The sequence below is a fragment of the Onychomys torridus genome, chromosome 8, assembly GCF_903995425.1.
Source record: "Onychomys torridus chromosome 8, mOncTor1.1, whole genome shotgun sequence".
Lineage (NCBI taxonomy): Eukaryota > Metazoa > Chordata > Mammalia > Rodentia > Cricetidae > Onychomys > Onychomys torridus.
In genome coordinates, this window is record NC_050450.1 from 98327307 (window position 1) to 98346758 (window position 19452).

General features: G+C 40.0%; 1 protein-coding gene across 1 annotated transcript in view; it reads left to right on the forward strand.

Annotated features, from left to right (window-relative positions):
- The first annotated feature begins 313 nt into the window (after positions 1 to 313).
- The window catches only part of Map2k6 (mitogen-activated protein kinase kinase 6), a 40582-nt gene continuing 21443 nt past the window's right edge, over positions 314 to 19452 (forward strand). The window contains exons 1-7 of the mRNA XM_036197606.1: positions 314 to 396; positions 10196 to 10244; positions 10807 to 10920; positions 12865 to 12984; positions 13238 to 13354; positions 14525 to 14576; positions 18180 to 18307. Of these exons, the coding sequence (XP_036053499.1) occupies positions 314 to 396; positions 10196 to 10244; positions 10807 to 10920; positions 12865 to 12984; positions 13238 to 13354; positions 14525 to 14576; positions 18180 to 18307 (663 nt within the window). The remainder of the gene's footprint in view (positions 397 to 10195; positions 10245 to 10806; positions 10921 to 12864; positions 12985 to 13237; positions 13355 to 14524; positions 14577 to 18179; positions 18308 to 19452) is intronic.

Sequence of the window (19452 nt, forward strand, 5' to 3'; positions counted from 1 at the left end):
TCTTCAATGTTGTGGATTAAGCCCTGGTCTTGCACATGATAGCCAAGTGCTTTACCACTGAGCCACACTCCCAGCAAGAATTAACATTTTCACCTTGATATGTGTACTCTGGGCCTATGGCAATGCCATTTCTGGTCTCAGCCTGCATCTGAGAAGCTTTCTGATGCCCTGGCCCCTCTTACTGGCTGCTTCCTTTCCAAGTTGTGTTCTGATCTGGGAGGTGAGAGTAGACACCTGTGATGACTTCTTGCCTTTGCTCTGGAGTCTCTGCCCTCGCTCTTTTGTAGCAAATTAGACTTTGACATTTTTCCTTATGTCCTCCCCCATAGGCAAGAAGCGAAACCCTGGCCTTAAGATTCCAAAAGAAGCATTTGAACAACCTCAGACCAGTTCCACGTAAGTTGTCGAGATGGTGGATCCATTCCAAATACTTGTATTTTACATGCTTGCTACGGGGGGGGGGGGGGGCTCATTATTGGACTAGCAGATGAGGTCTTAACATTGCACATGGTTGTTAAAAAGAACAGCCTTTGGAGAGGGAAGTTGTTTGCTCACTCCTCTGAGATCTGAAGCAAGCAGTCTGATAGTCTACATTGATCTGTAGCTTTGAAGTCAGTGTCTCAAATTGCTGGCTGACTGAAAGCCACAGGGTAGTTGAGATCCTATATAAACCCAGCAAGTTCCACAGGTGTGGACTGTCTCAACTTCTCCCTGTAGATATCAATGAACAGACAAATACATCCACGTGTGCGGGGGAGAGCAGTACTCTGAAAATTGAATTGAAATGGAAGGATGGTATTTGATGAGCACCTGCATTTTGACACTTAACCTGTCTTTATAATCAGAATGCAAGATAAGCTAAAGGAATGAATGCTTCTGTATTAGCTGAAGCTCTGGCCCAAAGCCCTGAGTGAGCTCAAATCCTCTTTGTATATCTGTGAGGTTGGCTGGGTATCTCCCACTCAGCTGGAGGTCCAATAACCAATGCTACTAGGAGTGGGGAAATCCAAGACAAGAAACCACAAGAGAGACCCTAGACTGGCAGAGAAAGTACAGAGAGTGGAACCCTGAGGCTTTATGGCTTCTATTCACTAGGGTTCCTTGTGAAGGAAATTTTACCCTAACTGACAGAAAGAGCTCCCCCTAGTGTTGGGATGTGCTCATGAAAATTATCTATTGCCCAGGACACAGGCCCCTGGTTCTATGTGGCAACAGAAAAACTTTTCTAGGGTAGCTGAGAGACTGAAGTCAGTTGGAATAGTCTTGTCATGAAGATTTGTAGGAGGAAATTCTTCCCCTACCTACATAAATATTGGGTTGGAAGGAGATTTCTGTCTGCATAGTCTGGGGTTCTCTCCAACTGTAAATGTGAAAAATGTGTGATTCTGTTTGTTTAGAATTTCTTTCTGGATTTTAGAGTGCTTACAGTCAAACATGAAGTCTCCTATTCTGTACAGAATTATATGGGAGGCACTTTGGAGTAATTGTAGTCATCATCGGGAGTTGCAAAGAAATGTGCAGAGAATCCAATGTGCCCTTTCCCATCATCTATGCACCTTCATTTAACAACCTATACAACCATGGAACATTTGCATAATCAAGGAATCCATACTAGAGTGGACCATAGAACTTATTTCATTTCCCTAGCCATACACTTTGTTCTCTCTCTCTCTCTCTCTGTGTGTGTATATATATATACATGTATATATATATATATATATATATATATATATATATATATATGTATGTATGTATGTATATATATATATATATATATGTATGTATGTATATGTATATGTGTGTTTTCTTGAGTGATAGTACTGTTTTATATCTTGACAAATCATATATAAAAGAAACATAGCTTCTCTGCATCTCTGCTAGCATTTAGAGTTGTCATCACTTAAATTTTTTTTGTTTTTCTGAATAGTTATAGGTGACTATAGCTTTAACTTGACTATCTCTAATGGTTAATTATGTAGAAATACTTTAGGTGTTCATTTTCCATCCATGTATTCTTCTTCGGTGAAGTGTCTGAGCCTGTTTTTTTTTTTTTTAATGTTTTTATAACAAAGTTCATTTTATGTTTTAGTTATGCTCATGTGTTGATGAGGCAATGTGCCCATGAGTGCAGGGCCTATAGAGTCTAAGAGGGCATAGGATCACTGGAGTTACAGTTGATTATGAGCCACTTTTGTGGATGCAGGGACCCTAAAACATTATACTTTCTTAACTACTGAACTGTCTTTCTAGCCCCTTTGCATATCTTTTGCCTACAGCTTATTAGATAATTTTTTTCATTTTAAATTAATTTTTGTTTAGTATTTCAAATAAATAGGTTTCTCAGCGACATTTTCATATATATATAAAATTATATGCTATTATTTATTACTACCCTCTGTTTCTCTTTTTTTCATTAAATTTCTCTCTCTCTCTCTGCCTGCCTGTGGTGGTCACAGGGAGTCAATCCTCTCTTTGCACCATGTTGGTCACAGGTATTGAACTCATGCCCCCAGGTTTGGCAGCAGGGATCTTTCTCCACTGAGCTATCCCTCCAGCTCCATGATTGGCTTTTGAATTCCTTATGTATTGTAGGCACAAGAACTTTCCCAGATATCTTGTATGAAAATACTTCTAACATGCACTTCGTCTTTTTCATTCTTTCTTCCATCAGGACTTTTTACAGGGCAGAAAATTTTGATTTTGATGGCATACTATCTGTTAGTTATTCTTCCTACAGATTATGATTCAGGTACCACATTTAAGTAGTCTTTTTGCCTTAGATCCTGAAGATTTTCAGTGTTCTTGTGCAGAAATTTTAGCTTTACATTGAAGCCCAAGATACATTTGGAGTTAAGCTTTTGAATAATACATGATGCACCGAGGGTTTTTATTGACACATTTCCAGTTGTTACAGTTCAGTTTGCTGTAAACTGTCTCTGCCCTGTTGCATTGCCTTTTTCCTTTGTCTAGCACTAGTTGGGCATATTCACTTTGAGCCACATCTGGATTTCCTATGCTGTTCTGTTGGCTTATGGGTCTGCTCTTCCTCCAGGCTCACACTATCTTGATTACTGCCACAGGGGATGAATATGCTTCTCCCACTTGGTTCTTTTTGAAAATTAATTTTATTATTTTTTTAGGCTTTCATATATGTATGTACATGTATTCCAAAGTTATGTTGCCCCTTGAAAGAGCCTTTTCTTGATACTTGAGGATGTTTTATTAAGAGTTGAGTTTAACCTGGAAGTCAACAGAGAGAGAATAGATATCTCTTTTACATTGGCACTGCTAGTGCAGGAACATAATACATTTCTCTAGGTATTTAGGTTCCCTCCCCTCCCCTCCCCCCCCCCCCCCCTCCCTCCCTCCCTCCCTCCCTCCCTCCCTCCCTCCCTTCCTTTCTCTCTCTCTCTCTCTCTCTCTCTCTCTCTCTCTCTCTCTCTCTCTCTTGGTTTTATGAGACAAGGTTTTGCTGTGTAACAGTCCTAGCTGTCCTAGAACTTGCTTTGTAGACAGGCTGGCCTCGAACTCATAGAGATCTACCTCTAGCTGCCTCCCAAATGCTGGGATTAAAGGCATGCACCACCAGGCCCAGCATTTTTATTGATTTCTTTTAAAAAACTTGTTTTATTGCCTTTTTTAAATTTCAATTTTGTTGTTTTCTGCCGTTATTTTATACATTTTCCTGAAGCTATAGTTTTTTTTTTTTTTCCTTTTTGGTTTGGTTTGCTTGTTTTTTGTTTTGTTTTTTTGGTTTGCCTTTTTTTTTTTTTTTTTTTTTTTTGACATAGGATCTCACTTATAACCCTGGGTGGTCTGGAACTTGTTATGTAGACCAGGTTGGCTTTGAACTTATGAAGACCCCTGTAATGTTACAAGTAATGGTGGGTGCCATCATGCCCAGCTCCTAAACCTATATTCTTATATTGAGTTGAGCATGTAATTCAGTGACTTGCCTAGCATATGAGGCTTGGCTGTAGATCTCCAGCTATTTTAAAAAAAGATATATTCTTATGAGTGGTTACTCAGATGCTTTACAATCCTTCCCTTTGAAATTTTATTATTTACCTCTTCCTAATATTTGCCAGTTTCTGTTCTTCATGAATTTTGAAAGCATTGCTTGCTATAAACAAATGGACTGGAACCAAAGGAAGGATAGAAGTTTCTAGGCTGTCACTTCTTGGAGTAGAGCATTCTTTTAATGTATGGTTTTGTTTTGCTATATAAACTTGAGCATCATTTTGATGGACTTCAGCATCTTTGCTCATGGAGTCTTATGAATACTGAGGCTTAAATATACCTTTAAGGATAGAGCTTCCACTTTTTATAATCTTCTAGGCAATCTTTTGGTACTAATTGGATATTTCTCTCTCATTCTTGCTGTGCTGCAGTAGAGCCGAGAGCCTGGGCGAGCGAGCGAGGGTGCCATTCCTTAGGTTAGCTTGTGTGGATTCATCACATACTTACCCTTGCATCACTGATGCCAGGCTGTCTTTGCCTCAGGTTTCTGAGTTGTCCCCTCCCTTGACTGGTAGTTACTAGTTCAAAAATCAACTCCATGCTAATCATTATCAGTTCATTTAACCTTGACAAGACACGTAGTGTGTATGGTGGGGAGTTGTTCTTATTCTCTTGAGAAGTGAAACAGTAGAACTATTTGAGGGTTAGGCATTGTGTGCAAAGTCCTTTGGCATAACTTCATGGCTAAGTCTATATTTGGATTCTAGACTTCTCCAGTTCTGCCTTAGTTTGGGCAGGATTCCTAGTTGCACCAAGCTTTAGTTTCTTCTTCAAACGATTAGGACTAATATTAACATTAGATGTCCTCATCTGTAGCTCAGCTCTTGGGCGTTGTAATAGTTGCCCAGTGAAAGGTAGCTTCAAGTGGCTTAGTTTTATGGCTTAGCTTTTAAGGATATAAGCTGGCATATCGACCTAGGGGTTTTGGGGTCCCATTTATCTTCTTAACTATATGTAAGATCAGACCAGACAGTTCTTGGCTAGTAAGCTAGGATCCGTGACCTCTTTAGTGAGAAGTCATTGTGGTGTAGCTCTGGGTTCTAATGTCATTTTCCTATTGAGTAACCTTAAGTCATTTTATGTCTTTTGATGTCAATTATTCCCACTGGAGTGGAGATATAGGCCCTATGAGTATCATAAAAGTTCAAGAAGCTGTTTTATAGAAATGATCCAGTAATGTTTCTGACTCAGGTGGGCGCTTACTTAAAATAAACAAATAATACATGTAATAGTAACCAGTGAGCTGATTACTTATATAGCAGGTAGGTATTTAATAACATAAATGAATAATGCATGTAATAGTAATCAATGAGCTGATTACTTACATAGCAGGTAGGTATTTAATAACATAAATGAATAATACATGTAATGGTAACCAGTGAGCTGATTACTTATATAGCTAGTGGGTGTTTAATAAAATAAATGAATAATACATGTAATAGTAATTAACGAGCTAGTTCCTTGAATAGAGTTGTAGATAAATAAATAATTATCAAACTAGGCCATCACTGATGTTCATATGAAATACCGGTCTTAGGCGACCTCTGGAATACCTTTGGTCTTCCAGGGAAAGAATTTTGTACTAAGTTTGGTTCTTTCCCCAGAGGAATAAAATATTGAATAATTGACAAGAATATCCACCCACGGTTTTAGCCTCCTGTGGAGTCTCACCCTCAGGCAAACTTATATGTCCAACCCTGAACAGAGGGAGCCCAGTGTCACTAATCCAGACCGAGTTGTCAGTCTTGGCCCCGTCCTTTGGTGCTTTTGGCAGACCTGATGAACCCAGAGGCTCGAGGCTTGGGTGGATTAGTCATTTTCATTAGAGACCCGAGTATTGGGAACCCATTCCTTGATTCAGTCTTCTTTGCACGGGAATCACAGAATGGGTAAAGTACTTTATCCAGTTCTCTTCCTTGTTCCATCTCTCCCTTCTCAGGTCAAAGTTGAGGATGAGGTGACATGAGCTTCATACTTAGTGTAGTAGACAATTATGTGTCTCCATAAAATCACCAAGCATCTGGTTTTCATATATATTTTTTTTAATTTGGAAAATGGCACTATGTCCTGTTAGGTTGAGGTTAAATATGAGTCAGTGGCATCAAACATTTGAGAAAGCTGGAGAGTAAATATTTGGGGCTACAGTAGGCCATGATGGCATCAGCTGTATGTTCTTTGTTGGTTATTTTTATAGAATATTGTAGAATTATTAAACTTCTGAAAGTCTTCCATAGCTGGGTCATAGGCTGGAGTTTGCCAAGTCATGGTTTAGAAAGGAAGGCATTAGATCTGGAAGAGGTCCTATTTAATGACTTCACTGGTTGGCAAGAAAGTGGAGGGAGCCACAATAATGATTCTTTTTCCTGGGTAGTTTTCCCAAGGAAGGGTGTCAAATGGTTGCAGAAGATTTTATTATTAGTCATGCATTTTAAGTTACATTTGTCTTACTTTTAAAGGATTATTACAGTTTAGTGCACACAGATTGTAACAAACTAAGAAAAACCAGCTTTGACTGTCTTAAGAATGAGAAATTAGGGCCTAAAGAGGTAATCCAGAAGTTATGAGTGCTTACTTCCCTTTCAGAGGATCTGAGTTCGGTTCCCAGCACACACATTGGGTGGCTCACAACCATCTATCTGTAGTTCCATTTCCAGGGCATCTGACACCCTCTTCATGTTTACATACCCACACACAGAAACATACACAATATACATAATTAAAACATATACAAATACATCTTTTAAAAATTGAGAAATTAATTTTTAGAAACTTGATTCTTCTGGAAGGCTTCTCTGAAGAAAAATTGTCTGCTCAGAAACAGTACACACACATGTATCATGACATGTGCACAATCGTTTAGTTTTGTTCTCTCTTTCCCTCCCAGTCTCATGTTTAAAGTTAGCCTAGAAAAGTTTTCAGTGTTCTGCAGAAATGAAATGATATGTGAAGTAAGGAGACGCTTGCCATGAAAGTTTTAGATTGACATTCATATCTATGTTTGTATTCTTACTTCCTCTTCATTGTTTTATATGTGTATTTGGTTTCAGCAGAAAGGATGAAAGCATAATACAGAAGGGGTGGGGAAAATGAGTCTCCAGCAAGTGTTCCAATTGCCTTTCTGTTCTAGGATAAAATACTCTGACCAAAGCAACTTTGGGAGGAAAGGATTTATTTGCACTTCCAGGTCATGGTCCTTCACTGAAGGAAGTCAGGGCAGGAACTGAACTTTCAGAAACTTGAAAGCAGAAATCATAGAGGAATGCTGCTCTGTGACTCACTCTCTGGCTCAGCCACAGGCATTTGGATAGGCAGTTTTGTTATATAACCCAGGTCCACATGTCTAGGAATGGCACCACCTATGTTGAGTTGGGCCCTCCTACATCATTAATAATCAAGACAGTTCCCCATAGACATGCCTTCAGGCCTGCTAGGTCCTGCCTGACCTGTCAAACAGTCCTGAATAGGGGAGTGAGGATTGAGAAATAATAGATAGGAAAAAACAGAGATGTAGATGTAAAAGAAAAAGACAGAGACACAGGATAGCTTTGGGAGGGCTCTGAGTCAATAACACAGCAGCCCCAAATTTATTTCTCAGGACCTTTTTATACCCAAAACTGGGGGGTGAAAGACCTCCCTCTTTCAAGGACATCATGGTTCAAGGTACAAACAAATGTAAACACCTCCTTAATTCTCAAGACACCTCGTAACCATGCCTTTGATTAAACATCCTGTTATCCAACCTTGAAGAATAAGATATGTGGTAACCATGCCTTTGGCCAAACATCCTAAGAGAGCAAAGTCAAGCTTGAACTCTCTGACCTTGAGTCAAGATGGAATCAAGGCATAAACTGGGGTCACTGTGGACTCCCACACAGGCCAATCTGATCTAAGCAATTCCTAAATCATGGCTTTTCTCTCAGATGAATGTGAATGTAGGCTTGTGAAGTTGACAGTTAAATCTAACCAGTGTGGCAAGTGATTCTTATCTCTCTCTGTCCACCTTCTCTTCTAACCCCCTTTCCTGTCGTTCTGTTTGTTCATTCTGCAGGCAGTTCTGATGTGAATGTGCATGCAAGGAGACTTGAGTTGCTAGGCAGTTTGTTCTTTGTAAGGATAGTGCCTGTGTTCCCTGTCTTCACCTTCCATTTGCTCTGTTTGTTTGATCATGTTCACCACATATGTCTGAGCATCTCTTGCTTTGGGTGCATGTATTGTAAGAAAATACCTTTCTCAGTTACTGGCTAGTTACACAACCAAAGCCAAAACACTTTTCTATTCAGTTGATTTCTACCAACCCAGAGCACAGGAAATAAAAATTAATGCCCAGGAGTAGGCTATGGAAACACAAAGCCAGCCAACCTCCGAGTCCTGAGACAATCCTAGGATAGAATGTCCCCTATATACAGAAGAAATGCCACCAGACTTGCCCGGTAGAACTGAAAGTCTGCTGAGATGGGAGTTGGGGGACCTGAGTTATTTGTGATTGGGAACAAGTCACATCACCTCCCTATCCCTAGACCTTTTGCTCATCTAAAGAAGCAGGGAGGAGTGACATAATATTTGGAGTTCCTGTGTTCTATGAATTTTGTGAGTGAATGGGATCATATTCCACTTAATAAAAATAAAAAACAATTATAGGAACAAATAGTAAAAATAGTTTAATAATTTGTCACTCTTGAATGAAAGGGTTTAATGCTTCTCACTGTAACATTATTGTCTATATCAAGGCTTCTTTTTTGTTTCTTTTTTAATAATAATTTATTTATCTGTATTTTATGTACATTGGTGTTTTGCCTGTATGTATGTCTGTGTCAGATCCCTGGAGCTGGAGTTATAGACAGTTGTGAGTTGCCATGTGGGTGCTGGGAATTGAACGCAGGTCCTTTGGAAGAGCAGCCAATGCTTCTAATCACTGAGTTATCTCTCCAGCCCCCATAAGCTTTTTAAACTCATGACCCGTTTTTGTTCAACAATTTCTAAATATAACCTCAGGTATGTAGGTATTTAAGGGGAATTCATATCAGATATTTACTGGTAATAAATAATAAATAAGCTTATTTTAAGATAATTCCTTTGTGGATGTAGACTTTAACCATTCATGAATGATGAAAGCAAAATTGTGTACTAATGAGACAGTTGTGCTTGCTCACTTTTTACATAAACAATTTAATCAGGACTGTATATTTGCTACTGCAATATGTAGAGTGTCTTCAATAGTTTTTTCAGAGTTGGTTGGTATTTTTATCTTAATAGCAATCAATACTGAAAATGCCACTTGATGTAACTATGTATTTCAAAACAGCAGGGCTATATTTAGGGCCGTTTCAGGAATTTTTGGAAATTCTGTTCTAATCCCAAGTGAAATTACATTTAACAATTGTTTTATGAAACTCAAGTCAGCAACTCAAACAGCATTTTTCAAAATTAAGCATTTCAATACAACATATACCACTTGAATATTTAAACACTGAGGAATAATAGTAGTATTGATGTCTTATTTCCCACCATAAAACCATTATGTTTGTATAAATCAAAAAGGTTTGTATGTCTAGTGAAAACACATCAATAATATGCCGTAGTCTCAAATTGGATCCAAGGTACCTCAGGCACTGTTCATTGGTGTTTCGTGGTATGTGACGGCATGTGCCATACAGAGTGTGCATGTTGTGTGCTCAGAACCAAGGCTGTGGTGAAGCCACCCCATGTAATACAGGTGAGTGCTGCCAGAGACATCTCAGTTTCATTATAGGTTTGATTTTGAATTAACTTTTAGTTGCTATGTGTTCAGAAACCTTTCACTACTGCTAATTTTTTTAATAATGACTGCAGTTATATGGCACATGGGGTTACAACCCATGATTTAAAAAGCTTTGCTCTTACTTATTGAATATTTAATGTAGGATTTTACTTGGAGTATTTCAATTAACACTCATCCCAACACCACTAAGTATATGTATTAATATCTCCATGGTAAAGAAGTAGATACTCAAAGAGATGATGTGAGTAAAACCCAAGCCCATTTTATTTCAGGCCCTCCACTCCACTGTTCCTCTGTTTGCTTGACCTATAAACTTGCACCAGTTTCTTTAGAGCAAATCCAACAGCTGCCCTGTTTGGAAAGGACATAGTTGACCAAAGATCTCATGCCGCTTCTTTTCTCCCTTATCTTTCTTAGGCCACCTCGAGATTTAGACTCCAAGGCTTGCATTTCGATTGGAAATCAGGTGAGAAAAAGCCCTATAGCAGTACTTCATACAATGTCCTCTTCATACATATGCTTCCCAACTGAATACCGAGAAACATGTTTCCCGTGGCAGAATGTCAGGGGATGGATGGAAAAAGGTTTGAAATTCAAAGGGAGCTGATTCATGGTGCTTTTTCTATTTTGAATTGGGAATTGCAATTAAGCAATTGTGGTCCTCATGGAAGGCAGCTGAGGGGGATAGGTGGCTCTCTTGGGACGGTGTTCATCAAAGCCACACAGGTCTAGTTGCTATGAGCCAGTCATCGATGGCAAGGAGCTGCAGCATAGATAGCTTCCGAGGCACAGTTTCAAAGTCACGTTGGGTGGAGTTGGGTCTGTTGCTGGGGACAAGCAAGTTGTCTACTGTGGGACCCGAAGCATTTCCTGATTCTCTTTGCTTTGAGTGGCACCTTGACATGTTAGAAAAACTTGTGGCCCAGCTCTCCTACCAAGGACACCGGAAAAAAAAGTCAGAGGGCAGCATACTTCTGCCCTGCTGAGTTTTTACTTCCTTCCTTTGTGATTACTTTTTCTCCTTGCAGAACTTTGAGGTGAAGGCAGATGACCTGGAGCCTATAGTGGAGCTGGGCCGAGGTGCGTACGGGGTGGTGGAGAAGATGCGGCACGTGCCCAGCGGGCAGATCATGGCGGTGAAGGTAGAGTTGACGTTCTGAAAAATGGTTTGTGTCTTCAGTGTGTGCGCTTGCCCATCTCAGCTGTGAATGGGCTGTTTTCACAGAAGCAAAACAGCCCACCATAGAATCAAAAAGGACTCTTTGTATTAATCAGTATTTCCCCTGAACTTTGTGGAAGGTACTCTGCCGACCTGTTTCATAGCTGCTTTTTATTTATTTTCTAAGTCTTCCCTGCCCCCCACTTATAATTTTTAGAGAATTTGTGTGTGTGTGTGTGTGTGTGTGTGTGTGTGTGTGTGTATCTGCCTGTGTTTGGGTGTTTGTGTGTCTGTGTCTACACATGGGTATAGGTGCACTTGGAAGCCAGAAGAGGGTGTCAGGTTTCCTGGAACTGGAATTGTAGGTAGTTGTGAGCCACCTGATTTGGGTGAAGAACTCAACTTTGGTGTTCTACAAGCACAGTATGTGCTCTTAACCACTGAGCCATCTCTCTCATCCCTACTACTGTGTAACTAATTACAGTTAAAAAGGTCATCAGTACTTTAAAACCCTCATCTGGTACCAACACAAATTAAAATTTTCTTAACTCAAAATATTGTTATTCTGTTTTTTTTTTAATCAAGTTAAATTCTAAACACAAGCCTTTTAAATTACATTTTGTCTTGTTTTAAAAGAACTGCCCTTGAAAATCAAGAAACAAAACCTGAGAAATAAAATTGTCTATATTTGTGGGGAAAAGAATGGTAAAAAGTTTCTAGTGTTGATTTCTTGGATTTTGGGCAATGGGCAGTTTGGAATCAGCCTGCGTGTCTTAAGTAGATTCTGAGTTCTCTAGAGGTGACTTTCGAATGTGGAAAGACATATGTCCAAATGACAGCATTTTCTATTAGAGATACAATCATCGGTGGCTTTTTTACCAAATTTGTCCCAGAATGAATTTCCTAAGGGTACTTGTCTTACTTATGGTTTCTATTGCTGTGAAGAGACCCCATGACCATGGCAATTCTTATAAATGAAAACATTTAATTGGGTGGCTTACAGTTTAGAGATTTGGTCCATTATCATCATGATGGGACATGGTGGTGTGTAGGCAGACATGGTGCAGGAGAGGTAGCTGAGAAGTCTATATCTTGTGCAGGCAATATCTTGGGTAGTATCTTGAGCATATATGAGACCTGAAAGCCTGCCTCCACAGTCACACACTTCTTCCAACAAGATCACACCTACTCCAATAAGACAATACCTCCTAATAGTGCCACTCCCTTTGGAATCATTTTTTTTTTCCAAACCACCACAGTATCTAAGGTTAACTATAGCAACATTTTCCAAAAGTAGGGATTTTCACCTTTTTTGCTATTTTCTTTTTGTTTTAAAGGTTTATATTTATGTGTATGTATGTGTGTGTACCTGACTGCATGTATATGTATCTTGTGTGTGCAGTGCCTACAGAGGCCAGAAGAGGGCATCAAATCCCCTGGAAGTGGAGTTAAGGGCAGTTGTGAGCTTCCATTTGGGTGCTGGGAACCAAATTTGGCTCCTCTGCAAGGAAGCAAGTGTGCTCTTAATTGCTGAGCTGTCTCTCCAGCTCATCTGTTTTTCATTTTCTTAAACCTTGGGATCTCAGATAAGCAGAAAGTAATCAATGCTATCACCTTTTGTGTTGAACTGACATAAACACTGATTGCTTTTGCAGCTTTGAAGTGCTTTCCCACATACTTGCACCCTCTCTGAGGTACACCATGTGTTTGCTTCTAAGCAGGGGCTGGTCAGGAAATCAAATGGTCAGCCATCCTCATCATTTTTCATTTGTTCAAATAGCTAATGCTTAGGGATGCTGTGGGCCAGGTTCCTACTAACAGCAGAAACTTTCATTCTATTGTTAGGCTAGGGCCCTGGTGGGTTCTCATCTTTTCAGCTGACTCTTTCTCAGAAGTGACCATGTATTTCCCATGTGTTCCCATTCAGCGGATCCGGGCCACAGTTAACAGCCAGGAGCAGAAACGGCTACTGATGGATCTAGACGTTTCCATGAGGACAGTGGACTGTCCCTTTACTGTCACCTTCTATGGCGCACTCTTCCGGGAGGTAAGTCATCCTTCAGGTCAACGTCCATGGATTTCAGCAACTTCAAGAGTCTCCGATCTTATCATAGTCTCACTGCTCTTGGCTGGGCTGCTCTTTGGAGATAATCTTATTTGCTTTTAAATGACTTTAAAATCTTGAGGAGAAACCATCCCTTTCTTCTGAAAAGAAATAGCCTTTCAGAAAGATTGTTGGTTATGTTTTTCTTTTTCTCATTTCTCTCCTCATTGACAATCCCTAACTTATTGGTCTCCAGGGTGATGTATGGATATGCATGGAGCTCATGGATACGTCACTAGATAAATTCTACAAACAAGTTATTGATAAAGGCCAAACAATTCCAGAGGATATCTTAGGGAAGATAGCAGTTTCTGTGAGTACATCATGAATGCCACCTACTCAAGGGGAATGGGAAAAGTCCAGGATTTCTGCCTTTGCTTAATAACCACCATCCAACTCTTAGATCTGTTACTTCACCAGGTTCTGTTGGGTATTGAGTATGTCAGTGGGAAGCTAAATCAATGCTCTTCTTCCCAATCTCTGTGTAGTAAATGCAGCTAATGACCTGGTTTGGTAAACCATGTCAAATGCCTCTATTTTGGTTTTGTTTCTTTGGCTGTGATTAAAAAAAAAAAAAAAAAATATATATATATATATATATATATATATATATATATATATATATATATATCCTGACAAAAGCAACCTAAGGGAGAAAAGGCTCATTTAGTTCACAGTTCCAGGTTGCAGGCCATTATTGCAGAGAAATCGAGGCATCAGGAACTTGAAGCAGTTAGTCATATTATATCCACAGTTAAGGGCAGAGAACAATGAATTAATGCATTCATTTTGTTTCCTATATTTTTATACAATCTTCTATCCAAAGAATGGCACCATCCACAGTGGGTGGGCTCTTCCCACTTCAATGGACACAATCAAGACAATCTTCTACAGGCATGCCCACAGGCCAACTTTATCTAGACAGTCTCTCATTAGACTCTTCTCCAAGGTGATTCTAGATTGTGTCAGGTTGACTATTAAAACTCACCACCGTGGCCTCCAAATGATGTGTTTATCTTCTGTGATGACCATTCCTTCACCTGTACTCAGATATACTTTAGTTCAACTTTCTCTTATAGAGTTTTTAATATTTTCTTAACACTGTGGTATAAAAGAAATTAGAATACAAGGAAACCTTGATGGCTACCAGGGTTCAGGAAGATGGAGGAAAAATGATGCTTAAGAGAGATAAAGGAGGGTTGGAGATTTAGCTCAGTGGTAGAGCGCTTGCCTAGTAAGTGCAAGGCCCTGGGTTTGATCCTCAGCTAAAAAAAAAAAGAGAGATGAAGGAGGCATCTCTGCTGGAAGATACAATTCACCAGTTAGGTAATTTCCTGTTGTTTTCCTTGTGAGGGCCACCACTATTTGAGAAAATCACTCCTTAAGCAGCTTTAAGCAGGGAGAGTTAATAAAATTGAATACACTTAACATTCAGCTTCTTTCCAGTGATGGGGTCAGTAAATCTACTCTGTTTCACTTGCAGATTGTAAAAGCATTAGAACATCTACACAGTAAGCTCTCTGTTATCCATCGAGGTAAGCATATGCAGAGCTGTCTCGGCAGTTCCTCATACTAAGTTCATTTCTTTTGCCTGGGTCTCCCTTCCTCTCCTGCTCTTCCCTGTATGTAGAGGGGTGGGGTTGAGTTAGGTAGGAGAACTAAAGGTCCTTCCTTTGTATGTAAGTAGTTGTATTAATCTTCTATTACTGCGACAAAACCCTTGACATAATCAGCTGATAAAGAAGAAAGGTGACCTTGTTGTTATTTGGCCAGTGATGAGGCAGCAGTTCAAGATGGTGGGACCATGTTGCAGAGGAACCTCATTCACCTTATGACCAGGATAAAAGGGAGACAATGAGATCAGCATTTCATAATCCCCTTCAAGGGCAGTCCCCAGTGATCTAAAATATCCCTCCAAGTCCTACCTGTTAAGAGTTTCAACATCTCCCATATGGCTAAACTAAGGACTAAGTCTGTATGTAGCACATGGGTTCTTCAAAGACCTTTTAAGATTCAGTCTATAGGCCTTGGCCATTCTTTGTCTTGGCTGGGAATATAAAAACAAGTGAATTTCGTATTATACCTAAATTGAATAGAAATTCACCAAAGAGACCTATGGATGCATCATTGAAAATTTGAAAGAACCCAAGGGGAAAATAATGCAGCTTGTATTATGCATCTTGTAGCAGGAGGTGGTTACAGAAGCACAGTTATAGGACAAATCAGAACTGCATCTTAACAAGATAGTTAGATGTGTCCACACAAGTGTACTTTGGAAATCTCTAGAACAAAGCAGAGCCTTTCCAGGCTACAGGAAGTGGGGAACAAAAATCTCTTTCCTGGCCTTTCTTTTTTCCTGTTAGCTCTTATTTTTGCACAGGTGTGTGTGATTCTTAGGCACAAACATATGTGGATATGCTCACCCATGCATGCACGTAGAGACCAGAGAAGGATGTCAGGTTCTTCTCTGTCACATGCTGTCTTATTTCTTTGAGGCAGGGTCTCTCACAGAAGGAGCTAGCCAACCCCAGTGATCCTCCTGTCTCCTCACAGAACTGGTTCATTGGTGTGCATGACCATGTCTAGCTTTCAATGTGGGTTCTAGGGTTCCTCATGCTTGCACAGTGTGTACTTTTAGGTACTGAGCCATCTCCCCAGCTGTGTCTGTTATTTCTTTTTCTATCAACTCATCTAATTTATTCACCCATCCTTTTCTATCCATTTGTCTCATAAAATATTCTTTTAACTTTTGTTTTTACTTAGGTGTATATGTGTGCTTACATATGTGTGTGTGTGCCTCTGCCATATTAGTGCAGAGCCCACAGAGGCCAGAAGAGGGCATTGAATCCCCTAGAGCTAGAGTTACATACTGTTGTGAACTGCCTGATGTGGGGGGCTGTGATCTGAATTTAGGTCCACTAGAAGAGCAGCAAGCTCTCTAACCATTGAGACATCTCTCCAGCCTCTAAAAATCACTTTAAGTATAGATGTTTTTTAATAACATGAAGACCTAAGAGTTATCTAGGAAAATGTATTCTTTAAAAAATTCTACTGACCTAGAGAGATGGCTCAGTGCTTAAGAACACTGACTGTTCTTGCAATTCCCAGCACCCACATGGTGGCTCACAACCATCTGTAACTCCAGTTCTAGGGGGTCCAACACTCTCTTGTGCCTTCTGAGGGTGCTGCACTTGCACACTGGGAGAAATATACTTAAAAATGAACAAATTTTAAAAATCCTATATAAGGATTCTCAATAAAGAGGTAACTAGAAAAACCTCAATAAAACATTCCGGAAATAGGAAAGTACCGTATATGGAAATTGTATAAGAAAAATAAGGAACTGATTACTGTTGGAAGGTTCTAGTCAGGGGCACCTTGCAGTTTGTAGATTAAATGTTTTTTGTTTGTTTGTTTGTTTGTTTGTTTGAGAAAGTTAGTAGAGGTCCTTATGAGCACTAAGGACTATGCTTGTGGTAATTTTCAACCTCTGTGAGCTTGGCTATGATGTAAAATGTCATGCATAGTATACCTGCTGTTACTGGCAGCAGTAAAGCTGGAAAATAGAAGAGTGGACTGTAAGAAGGAAGTGGGTCTATAGATAGGAGCAAGCATTCAGAGTATCTGTAGGTGTGGAAGTTGTTTGAACTTTCTTTTCAAAATATTGAAATATTCAATTTTAAACTAGAATGTATACAAACTATGGAAGTAATAAAATTTGGTATGTCATCCAGTTTAAGAGAAAAATGATAATGAACATTTTTTATTTTTTAATTTTTTTTTATGAGACAAGGTTTCCTATAGCCCAGGATGGTGTCAGACTTACTATGTAGCTAAAGGATCCCCTCCTCAACCCCTGCCCTATCCCAAAAGTCGTGGGATTACAGGCCTATGCCACCATACCCAACTGAAGGAACACGTTTAGAATAAGCCTAGTATTTGTGTTCTATGACGTTTGTGCAAAGTATCGCAAAGGGCAGAAGTTAATTGTACTTCCATTTCTACCACCTAGGGAGAGCAATGGTTCATCTATTGGGGCATGTCAGTGGGTAGATTATGCCTTCCTAGCCTCAATTGTTCATTTATCACCTCTTCTTCAGTGCCTGCCTGTGTTTGGGCATGCCTGGGTTTATAACATTCTACACTATGGTGGCTTCTGATGAATCTCTTATAGAGGTTTCAATCAAAATGGTTTGCTGTGGGGCTGGAGAGATGGCTCAGAGGTTAAGAGCACTGCTTGTTCTTCCAGAGGTCCTGAATTCAATTTCCAGCAACCACATGGTGGCTCACAACCATCTGTAATGAGATCTGGTGCCCTCTTCTGGTCTGTGGGTGTACATCCACACAGGACACTGTATACATAATAAATAAATAAATCTTTAAAAAAAATGGTTTGCTGTGACCATACTTGAATCATTTTACTCTCTCTTCCTTTTCATTCTTTAACCTCTTACTCTCACGCTAACTATTCAACAGAGCACTTTATTTTCCATGTGTATGTGTGTATATAATGTGTGTGTTGTATGCATGTGTGAATGTGGGTGCTCTCATGCCACATCTCACTTATAGAGGCCAAAGGGCAACCCCAGGTATTGGTCCTTGTCTTCCACCTCATTTGAGACAGGATATTGTTGTTCACTGCTGTGTAATCAGGCTAGCTGGCCCACACTTCTGGGGAGTCTCTTGTCTGTGTCTCCCTTCTCCCCACAAGGACGCTGGGATCACAGACACACGTACAATGCACCAGCCGTTTTACATGGCTGCTGAGTAGTTGAACTCAGGTCATCATACTTGGATGATAAGTGCTTTTACCCACTGAGCCATCTCCCTAACCCTGATAGATGACTTTGCAGGGGACATTTGGTTTGATCATTGTTTTTAAGTTTCCTATGTGTGTGGAGGCAATGAAATGTAAGATAAGCAGAGGAGACAATGTTTGGTATTTCAATAACCCTGAAAGACACAGACAAAATATGAAGGATTAAAAACCAAGTGGGAAGGAACAAGCTGTATGTAGCTGTGAGTCAGGATTAGTGGTGACATTTGTGTTGTGCAGCTTGGCAAACAGAAGTGCAAGACCAGTGGAGGGTCTAGAGCCCTCTAGTGGTGGAGAGGTGAATTGTTGCTCTTTCTTTCAGATGTCAAGCCTTCTAACGTGCTCATTAATACTCTGGGCCAAGTGAAGATGTGTGATTTTGGAATCAGTGGCTACCTGGTGGACTCTGTTGCTAAAACGATTGATGCGGGTTGCAAACCATACATGGCTGTAAGTACTGCACCCAGAGGGGTGTGTGAATGTGCGTGTGTGTGCACCGAGAAATGTACCTGCTTGCAAAACTAGGTCAGAAAATAAGAAATGGATGGCTGTGAGGGGAAAATTGAAATAAATCCTCGATTCAAGAAATATTCTGGCCGGGCAGTGGTGGCGCACGCCTTTAATCCCAGCACTCGGGAGGCAGAGCCAGTCAGATCTCTGTGAGTTCGAGGCCAGCCTGGTCTCCAAAGTGAGTTCCAGGAAAGGCGCAAAGCTACACAGAGAAACCCTGTCTCAAAAAACAAAAACAAAAACAAATCAACAACAAAATTCTACATTGCATCATTTTCTTTTTTCTTTTCTTTTCTTTTTTTTTTTTTTTTGTATGTGGAGCTGAGGATTGAACCCAGGGCCTTGTGCTTGCTACGCAAGCGCTCTACCACTGAGCTAAAACCCAGCCCCTGCATCATTTTCTTAAAGGTCTTATGTCAGAAACTGTTAGTCACTTGCTCCATATATTGTCTCTAGCCTTTGAAGTTACTGTAACAAAATACCACAAATTGGATGCCTTACAGACCACAGATAGAGTTTTTTTAAAAGAGTTTTTCACTCTGCAAAGTCCAAGATGAAGACCCTGGAAGGTTCAGGATGTGGTTGGAGCCTGCTTCTTTGGCTCCTTGTGTCTCCTTGATGGTCCTCACGTGATGGAAGGAGCAGGGGAGTCTGTTTAAGGCTTCTTTTGTGACGGGACTAACCTTATCCATGTGGAACCTACCCCCAATCCACAGTTATCTTAGAAAGATACAACTTCCTGTCATGGTCACAGGTAGGATAAGGTTTTAACATGTACATTTTGGGATGACACAAACATGCAAATTCGGAATTAAGTCGAAGGGACATATTATTTGAAAATACATATAAGTAATACAGCCTGCTGTAAGTTTTACACACTGACTTGCATGCAAATGTTAGCTTGATTGCGGACGGAAGACTATGGATAACTTAAATTACCCACACAAGGCAATTATCATCACAGAACACCTTAGGGCACGTGCATGTTCACTGCCTACTAGCAAGACCTTGAGATTCGTTCAAGCAGAGGAACAAATTCATTTTGGAAATGGACTTGTGTTGGGTTTGAACACTTCTTGTCCATG